This window comes from Osmerus mordax, chromosome 13, assembly GCF_038355195.1.
Source record: "Osmerus mordax isolate fOsmMor3 chromosome 13, fOsmMor3.pri, whole genome shotgun sequence".
NCBI classification, from domain to species: Eukaryota; Metazoa; Chordata; class Actinopteri; order Osmeriformes; family Osmeridae; genus Osmerus; species Osmerus mordax.
Genome location: NC_090062.1, coordinates 8,541,673 through 8,551,360, shown reverse-complemented (window position 1 = coordinate 8,551,360; position 9,688 = coordinate 8,541,673). Strand labels below are relative to the sequence as shown.

Here is a 9,688-nt window from a genome sequence, read left to right as displayed (position 1 = left end):
GAAGTCTGGGTTGCCTCATGGTATGAAACTTACCTCAAGCCACCTGCTGTATTGATGTGAAGAACAAGGGCAATGCCTTATTGTTGGTGCTCTACGTTCCACAAATCTCTGCACTCAGCAAGTCAAAACATCTTTGATTCAAAGAATCACAGTCAATCCATAGGTAAGATGTTTTTGTACGTGCTAAAACTATAAAGATATTTGGTTTCTGTCCATTCGAGGAAAAAAGTCAAGACACTGATAATGGGCTAAATGGTGATGCTGAGAAAAGGGCACAGGAGGTGAGGAACAATGCTGGTGATTTTGCCTGCCTTGCAGATCCGTGCAATGTGGAGAAATGTCGAGTGCAGAATCGGAGAGGCAGAGGACAGGGTATTGCATCATGTGAGTGGGTGAGGGGGGTAGGGAGATGCTTTGGACACTGGGCCCATCTGTTGTTATTTACATGTACTTGCCCTCTGTTGTGTTCGACCAAAATACATGGAATAGCTTTCAGGTAGGGCAAAAGGACTCTCATGTAACAAGGGCAAGAGGATGTGGAGACAATCAAGAAACACAAATAGGTGTGTTATTCTTAAGGAACCTGCAGGGTAGTGTAATTTTGTTTGCCAATGTGCATGACCAAGTCAGCGTTGTCTGGATCATGATGTGTTCCTGATAAGCTGCCAGACAGGCAGTGAATAGAACATAATTTCTTGGCACTTAAATACTTTCTCTATTCCAATAAGTGTGTTTCGGTGTGTGTTTTCTACTTGTGTGTATGTGCGTGTAGCCCACTATCAGAAAGAAGTGTAAGGAATTTGCCTGGAGTGTTGACATAAATGGGAATACATTTAGTTAAATACAGATGCCATTTCCGTAATGTATGTTGACAGTTTGTAGTAGTATGGATAATAAAGAAGACAAAATGGTGTAAAAAACTGTTGGTGGTGAAAGCCATAGACCTAAGCCAATATGTATTGGCTTATGTGTTGATGATCAACAAAAAGCAAACATGTACAGTCAGAATGGTGTCAGAATATTATATTAATTAAGGATAATATGTTGCATTGTGTGAATGTGTATATGAATGTTTATGTGCATACTGTGTGCCATCACAGAGGTAATAGAAGACAATAACTGTTGTTGTAGTGGATGTGGTCTAACTGTTTGTTTATACATATGGGAAAAATATTTCTACAAAACTACTAGAATGTTCAAACTGTAAAAACCGTGATGGTCAGTTTTATAACTTCACAGTAATTTAACAACTAAACATGCTGGGTGCCAGTTTACTGCAGCATGTATCTGTACTGGCCATAATAACAGCTAAAAATTTTCCACAGGAAAATGATTGTTCTTTTCTGCCCTGCCTGTTTTGTTTTTATTTGTTCATATATTTATTTATTTTATGGCATTTCATTTCTTGACGGCTGGTTGGCTCTTACATGTGGGAATTACCTGACCTCATCAGTAACAACGTGTTTTTGTTTCCTGGGCTGTCTGACCTGCAAGTGTGAACTAGGTAAGCATGCCTATCATCTGTCCAAAGAGCCAGTAGCCCATACTCACTCAAGCGTTACCGATAAAGTGTGTTGCCTATGCTAACAGCACCCCCCTCTGTGAAGGAGGTGTGATACAGCACCAGGGTGCTTCTTTGAAATCCAGTCAACAGATTGGTGAGAATGTCTGAGGGTGGGGTGAGGGAAGTACGTTTCCAAACACCCTCTGTGATAGCAGCTGCACTTCACCCACCATATGCCACATTTTGCCACAGTTGGCTCTATCAGGGAGAGAGACAGGGGAATTTGAGTGTCTTGTAGGATTTACCAAAATTGTGTTTTGAATAATGGCGTGTGTTTTCAAAAAATCCTTCTGTCTTTGAAACAAGTATATCAATGTGGATCTGGAACCCAATTTCAGACTCCCCTTTTCTCACCTAGTTTGATAGTTAATGTTAAAATCATAGATTTCCCAACTAATTGAGCATGTTATAAATACTACCAATTAGACACAATCATCCTTGTGAGAAGATGTGAAGGCTCACAGTTCAGACTTCCATTTAGGAAACATAATATGTCTATTGAGAAAAAGTAAAAGTAAGCTTAAATAAGAACATAAAAATAAGAACAATTTAAATAATGAAAGCATTTTTTGTTCAGAGGCTCCAAATGACACTGCTCTCTCACTAATGTTAACTATTCAGCGGCATTTGGATGGGAAAACTGCACTTGAACAAAACTGATCAAGACCCAATCCTAGGACTCACACCCACACCAAGACCTTCAAGATCCAGACGCAGCAGGTCCAGACCATGACATAACTAAAACAAACACATATTTACTCAGTATACTTTGATGCCTTATTATTCAACTAGTTCAAGGCTTGAGTCTCTTGAGTCTCTGAAAATAAAGATAAACATTAATCAAACTGTATTTTATAAAACAACTATGGTCTTGTCTGAGACCAATGCAAAATACCCAGACCAAGTCTTTGACGTCAGCCCAGACTAAGAACATGGTTAAGTGGTCTTCAGTATGTGCTATTTCATATGATACAACACTGCAACTGTTATATGTCAATGCAGCCGCATGCATATACAATATGTACTGTATCAAGCGTTTCAGTCAACATTCAGTGTTTAAATTATCCTCCTCTGAACGATAAATGGTGGCTGTTATAGAACCGTTTGTTAAAATATTTTAATGGCTGGAATTATCCTTGAGGCATGTCTCAATCTTTGTGCTACTTGGTAAAATGTGCCTAAATTGATTCACATACACTATCCAGTTAACTTGGAGTAGAAGAAGTTGTGTTTTTGAAACTACAGTTCAGAAGAGGGCATGGTGTATCATTCATATATACAGTATGTACATGTGGGAAAAACCTGACCTTTACAGATATTACAGAACTATTCAGAAGTAATAAGACAGAACTCTTCAGAATTTGATTTAAAGAGAGCAGAAATTGTGTAGCTGAAGAAAGAAACACAAAATAATTTCATTTATATCAATAAGGAGATATTTAGATTATCGACTAATTATCAAGATGTCAAGATATCAAAAGTATAAACTATCTACCTTGAATGGAAGTCATCATATTCTAGGATCTTAATTTAGACATGGCGGTTACTTTGGCAAGTCTCCATTACTTTTTGGCTATTACTAGAGAATGGTCTGCTTTGTCAATACACAAATATGCCAACAATACATACAGTATATTAACCACTTAGTAAGTTGTGAATTTAGATGGTTCAGCTCTCTCAGTAGTTTTTAAACTGTGCTGTACTGTAATAACAGCAGACTTGAGTCGATATTACTGGCATACAGCATCAGCAGATTTGAGGGGCAACCTTGGCTGGTCCAAATTGATCTTTAAGTTATTTTAATTTCTAAGTCCCTGTGGAAAGTTGCTCATTTGGATGTTGTCCATTTGGAGTCCAGGATTGTAGTAAGCTGAACCATCATATTTCAGGTCCAAAGGTTCACTGTTGTCAAGCCGAAGTACTGGAAGTAAGAGAAAGACAAACACCTATTGAACAAAGTCTTACTAAAGGTTGTATTATTATGTCAAAATAGGGTGTAAATACAAAACTACTTTTCCACCAATACCCCAAATGTTTTCCAATCATAACACCATAGTACTACCATAGCCACAGTGTATAGAGCTTTATGGCTTGTTGCTTTGTTTACATTGTTCAATTAATGTACTTGCATTTGTGGTACTATGTTCAGGGTTAATGGTTTTAGGACATGTCCTATCAGATAACTAGCCTCTTTTAGAGACACAGCAAAGAATAGGTAAAGGAAGTACAGGAAGAATAGCAGGTGTACCTGGGTCTGGGGGGAACTCTTCAACCAGCTTTCTGTGTGTGAATTCTCGCTGCCGCCTCTTTTTGAGGATGACATAGACAACCAGTCCTACAAATGCCACAGCTGCTGCTGTACCAAGGATGGCACCCCATGCCTCACTCTTTTTATTTTTCTTTATATCTGCAGCAAATCCTTTGGAAAGAAAACACATTTATTTTCTTGAAAAGATTATAATAACACATGCTGTTTTCAATGTTCATTGTTATGAATTGGGAATACGTGTGCCATTTATCTTAATACCATGTATTACTATTATCCATCTATTCAATATATTCAATTTATATTTTAATACATTTTCACTTAATTACAATTTAAATAGTGCCAAATTACTTGCATGATGACACAATATTTCAAAATTTGGAATCTGCCAAATACATAGAAATGGTCAATAAGCTTACTGCGGTTAAATCACCAGGGGTAACATGCTTTCTACATATAGAAATATATCAATAATTAATTATCATCTATCTTCATTTGGGAAGTTACAAAGCAACTGGGAGGCCTCTGATTGATATGCAAAATGCTTGACCATGATGATTTATTCAGGGATATTCTGTCTGAAAGCTTGATTGGATTATGTTTACCCTGTGAGAGAAAAGAGCATTGCAGCTGTAATGCAGATCAAGGGTATACATATCAATTCTGCCTGTTCTGACAAAGTCATCCTTTGGTTCTTGAGCCAAGCACAAGAAGGTTGCAAACAGCAGGTTGTGTTTATTCAGACGTTCGACATGCACTGATGAAGAAGCAAGTGTAAGAACCAAATGAAGCAAAGCATAGAAGGACAAACATTGTGTGCTTGCAACCAATTTTTTCTTCCTCTTGGAGATTTGTCTTATAAAGTATTCAAAGAATAGATTCATTTTACATATATTGTATGGATACTTAATTGAAAAATCTAGAAACTGATTTTACAATTAAATATGCTATTTAGGATGTAACTTCCCAACAACTTATTGTTTTGCACAATCTACAGGACTGACACAGAAAAACAAGGTCTTAAACACAACTGTTGTGGCCAATTTAGACTTGTATAGCGTGTGTGTTAGGTCTGTGTAGTTGTTGACTTACGTCACTTGCGCACCTGTGGGTATGTGTTAATTAGTGCATGTATGGGGGTTATAAGAGGGGGAATCTCAGGTGAGCGTGGTGTTGGAATTCAGTTTGGGAAGCCACATCGTTTTTCAACCGTAGTTGTGTGTTGCCGGATCATATTAATCTTAACCCCTTGGAAACAGTCCTTTCTGTAAAGAGTGTTTTTAAAGTGTTTATTAATAAAGTGTCGAACTTGGACGTGATGGCGGACTTCATCATTTGCACCAGCGCGAGTTGGAAATGACTCCCAATTCCTTCCACCATGGCAATCCTTTAGTTGTTGGAGTGCCATTACAACAACATTAACAACATAAAGGTGTGGTGTTGCCATAATGGAAAATGTGAGCAAGATCCCAGACTCTGTATTGTCAGCCTTTGTGTGACAAGGTTGATGACGCATGACACCATATCTATGTCATCTTTTGTGACCTCTAAATATTTTGTGAGAGAGAAGGTGTAACTTTTATATTATATTCTGACAACACTAACATGCTACACTGGGATATCATATATCGGAAAACACCCAAAAGACACTTTATGTTATCTGTTAGGTAATTCTGAAGAATAGCAACCAGATACACTTATCACTGCATACTGTATTGGTCAGTTATGAGGTTGGATAGGACGAATGACCCAGTATAGTTAAAATTTGCCTTTGGTTACAAATGATTTCTTGCGAGTTAATTCAACTTTTCCTGACTACTTTAGTGTCACAGCCACAGCCCTGCCCCCCTGTTTTTGGTTTTTCCCTGCCCTAGTATTTTCCTGTGTCTGTCATTGTCTTCACCTCTGTCTCGTTCAGTGGTTTCAGTTCTCGTTAGTATCATTGTGTCCACCTGTATCTTGTTTGGTTCTGTGTATTTAGATTCCTGTTTTGTGTCCAGTCTTACCATGAGTACCCTGTCTGTTGCTGTTTCATGAAGAAACCCTTTTTTGTTACTATGACTGGCTACCTCTCCCACGTTTGGGTCCTACCCCCCACACACCGTGACATTTACTTTCTTTTTGGGACTTTAACCCTAACCCCTAAGCAACTTTCCCCTGAAGGTTATCACACTAATTGTAATCCTAACAATTTTGTAAAATGTCTAAAGTTAACATGGTTTACATGCTAAAAGATTTTGAAAACATGGTAGTAGTGTTGTGACCAGGTTATTTTGTAAAACAACATTTGCCTATGTTAGAATAAGTTCAAACAAACCACCAAAAACTGAATTTGGCCATAAAACATGGCACCTTAGTTGTCTAAACTGACTAAACGGTGTTCATCATTGCCTAACTGGCTTGTGTTAACCCAGTAACCCTGGGATTATGTTTACAAGGTAAAATACTCTGAAATCCCTATTATAAATTAAGACCAAGAGCAGTATGATAGAATGTCATTGACCACTCTGAACAAAAAACATGGCTTCTTAAGTTAAAAACAGGAGAAACTCTCACGCCCCTGTACGTGGGACTGGTCTGGCTCTGACCTTCGTTGTTGACCCGCTCTTTCCTGTAGCAAGTCTAACACAGGGGTTGATTGTCCTTTTGAGGAGGTGTTTGTAATGGACCCCTCTGCTTACTGTGGGCACACAGGCACTGTCTGAAACTCAAGCCCTGAAAGAAGGGGAGTTTGTGTTGCGCTAATACCAAAAAAGATCTGACAAAATGTGGATAAGGGAGAAACCTCAGAGAACACAATTTGATCAAAAAGAAATTATAATATAACAGTTACCTTGGAGCAATGTGTATAAGATTTCATTAAAACTAGGTCTTCCAGTTTTGTAATGTGATACTCATTCAGTAAATGGTTTTCCCTTAACTGATACTTCTTTGTTTAGTTCTTTACTACTTCATGAATGACTAAAAAGTCCTAAAAAATACACCAGGTTTTACACCTCTCAAAAAATCGATGTAATGTTCATGTCTACGACATTTGAAAGGTTAACGGTGTACAAACTATTTTACTCAAGGCAAAGAATGTACCGGTACCAGATTTGGTGTCACTTGAAACTGTAAACATACTGTACCTTTCTCTGAATTGCTCCCTGACGCTGAGTAAAATGTTGTGGAGTTAAAGGAATCAATTGTGCTGGGAGCCATGATTGTTGTACTTCCTGTGGTCTTTTTTAATGTTGTTGTCCCAGAGGTGAGCTCTGTGACTGGGGGAGCTGTTGAGGGCTTTTTCTCAGGTTCGTTGGTGGTAGGGGTGCTTGTGGCGGTAGTTATAACTGTATCGTTGTCTCCTTTAACATTATCTTCTGTGCTATTGGTTGTGCCATTGGTGCCTGTTTCTGTAGTGGTTTCTTTTGTAACATTGAAGTCTAATGCTGTAGTGGTCTCGATTAAATCTGTGATGTTGGACGTTGACATGTTTAAAAGCTTTGTGATTGGTTGAGTTGTGGTATCAGGAAGAGTTGTTGTTGAATTGTTGTATCCAATCTGTTCTGCTGTGGCATCTGTGCTTTGGTTAGCATTTATAGATACATTGTTCACAGAAGAGACAGGGTCCTCCATTTCTTCTGATGACACATTAGGTGACATTGTGACAAAAGTCACACCATCTAAACTCTGGATATCCCCGTCATCCACGTCCCCACTAGAGATCAACAAAGAGCCAGCTAAAATACTATTTCTTTGGCCATTGGTTGACTCCACATCTTCATTTTTCAATTGAGATTTGATAGGTTGACGAAGCCAGCTTTGGTCAATAATGCGACCTGGAGAGTCAGTTGGATCTTGAAGCAAGGCCACATGAAAAACTTGAAGCAGCAATAGCAAACCAGCAGTGATTCTAAGAGACTGGTCCATTTCTGTCCTCTTATTCCACATATTCCTATTTTAAACAACAACCACAAACAAAGGCACAAGACAAACAGTAGTAAACAACACATTCTGACAGGAATTTAAAATTCTTATTTAACTCTATTCACCTAAGTCTTGCTAAAATACAAATGAGCTGTGTAATGTTTATGAATGCCATAATAAGGAAACTATTAAATTCCTATTTTATGATCTGTGACTAATGTTAGGCCTAGGTCATAAAAAAGAGTCTGTGGGGGATGGCCTGATTTGCATCTTTCGTTATCTTTTAATAGAAAGAATCTATTTTTTTTATCAATGCAGAGATAAATGTGGATGTTATCTATTCAGCTTTGACCTCAATTTTGATAAGGCTGACTCAGACTTAGGCGGACAATTAATTTAACTGAATTGTGGGAAAGGATTTATGTTTTTTAAACAAGCCCCTTCAAAACATGTCAGGGGCAAATGGAGTGACCAAACTTTGTAATCAGTTTTAAATATCTTTTTTGTAGCCTGAACAAATGCACTAACTACAGAGTGGGCTCCACTGATATTTTTTAAATAATTTTTGGAAATAAACTGTGATTTTGCTTCTTGGTAGTCAAAATACACATTGCTATTTTGCTACAACTTACTGGAATTAACAGTGCAAAGTATTTTCCAATATATAAATATATTCAAAACTAAAGCTAAAAGTCAAATTACTTTTCATAGACCTATTAACTATAGCTACAACATGTTGTATGTTATTGGAATCATTCCTATTATGTTTCAGGGCAGTAAATATTATTTGTTTTATTATAAGGCTGGAACGCATTCTCTTATGATCCTTTCACACAGAGAATCTAGGAAATGTAAATACCAGTTAATAACATATTAGAAAGTTGAGAGAAGGGATTTAACTATTCTATTGAACACTAGTACTTCATAGAATAGGCTTGGTCAATAAAAGCTTTGTGTAGTATTATTTTCAATTTGATTGGTTATTTGGACTGTCCAAAGCTTAGATACTGTAGACCTCCGTTACATGCTAGAGACCGAGATTGCACAACATATTCGTAACATGTAAATAACCACAATTATGATATTTTATCATCAACGACACATTAGGAGAATACAGTTCATACCCTACATAATCTGTCAAAACTAAAACTACATTCTCAGACACTTACCTTAATACTCAAGCTCGGTCAAGTGATAACAAGTTTACAGCTTGTTCAGAAGGCAAGAAGGGCTCTCTAAGGAGCTACCAATGTTTGAGAGCGAATGAACAATAAGCCCAGAAAGAAGGAGGGCAGTATGCAGTCTTTAGAGGACTACCAGGAACCTGCTCTACCTGCTCATACACCTGTTCGCACTAGCTAAACGCCCTGACATCCAACCAACCATCCAGGAAATGCAACTTTGCACTGGGTAATGATGAAAAACTTTGACATTATGAGATTACGATATGGTGGTTGAAAACAATCAAGCTTTGGTATTCCTGAATAGAACATTTGTAGGTTTGAGTTGATATTGAGTTGTCAGGATTCTAAGGTTTCAGGTTGTGCTGGAATTCCCCAGGTGAGAGAATCCTGTGCCACCGGTTCCTCAGAGTGCTCCTCCCCTGTGATCATCATCATGGCAACAAAGAGGTTGTGTTGAGCCAATCATCTGTCCCTGAAGCTCTGCGTCATGGCATGTTGTTACTTTTTTCACTCAAAATCTATTGTACGTGTTCTTGTTTTTTTTCCTGACTGACCTAAACCTCCTCACCTGTCAATGTTGAATACAACAGAAAAGCAAAGTGCACGTAGAGTACAATGCAATGGTGTAGGAGGCCATGCCTTGCTCTGACATATTATTCTGCAGACCCTATTGTCGAGGACTGAAAAAACTGTGAGATGGCAATTTCTCATCTTAATTTGTAAAAACAGAAAAGTAACATGGCTTAAATAAAGTACTTTGGATACTAG

The 9,688-nt window shown here is 37.9% G+C and overlaps 1 protein-coding gene across 1 annotated transcript; it reads right to left on the bottom strand.

The window, feature by feature from the left end:
- Positions 1 to 1,577: 1,577 nt before the first annotated feature.
- muc15 (mucin 15, cell surface associated) lies at positions 1,578 to 9,035 on the bottom strand. Its single transcript, XM_067249253.1, has 4 exons — positions 8,906 to 9,035; positions 6,959 to 7,764; positions 3,813 to 3,983; positions 1,578 to 3,485 (listed from the first exon to the last, which is right to left on the bottom strand). The coding sequence occupies exons 2-4, from the start codon at positions 7,758 to 7,760 to the stop codon at positions 3,364 to 3,366; spliced, it is 1,095 nt and encodes a 364-aa protein (XP_067105354.1). The 5' UTR covers positions 7,761 to 7,764; positions 8,906 to 9,035; the 3' UTR covers positions 1,578 to 3,363.
- Positions 9,036 to 9,688: the final 653 nt, after the last annotated feature.

What these genes read in the sequence shown, in the direction of transcription:
- muc15 (XM_067249253.1), bottom strand. Translation starts at nt 7,760, where the DNA reads ATGTGGAATAAGAGGACAGAAATGGACCAGTCTCTTAGAATCACTGCT. An exon ending in AGGGAGCAATTCAGAGAAAG is followed by an intron (nt 3,984 to 6,958) that starts GTACAGTATGTT and finishes TTCTTTCCAAAG; the next exon opens with GATTTGCTGCAGATATAAAG. An exon ending in AGAGTTCCCCCCAGACCCAG is followed by an intron (nt 3,486 to 3,812) that starts GTACACCTGCTA and finishes TCTTACTTCCAG; the next exon opens with TACTTCGGCTTGACAACAGT.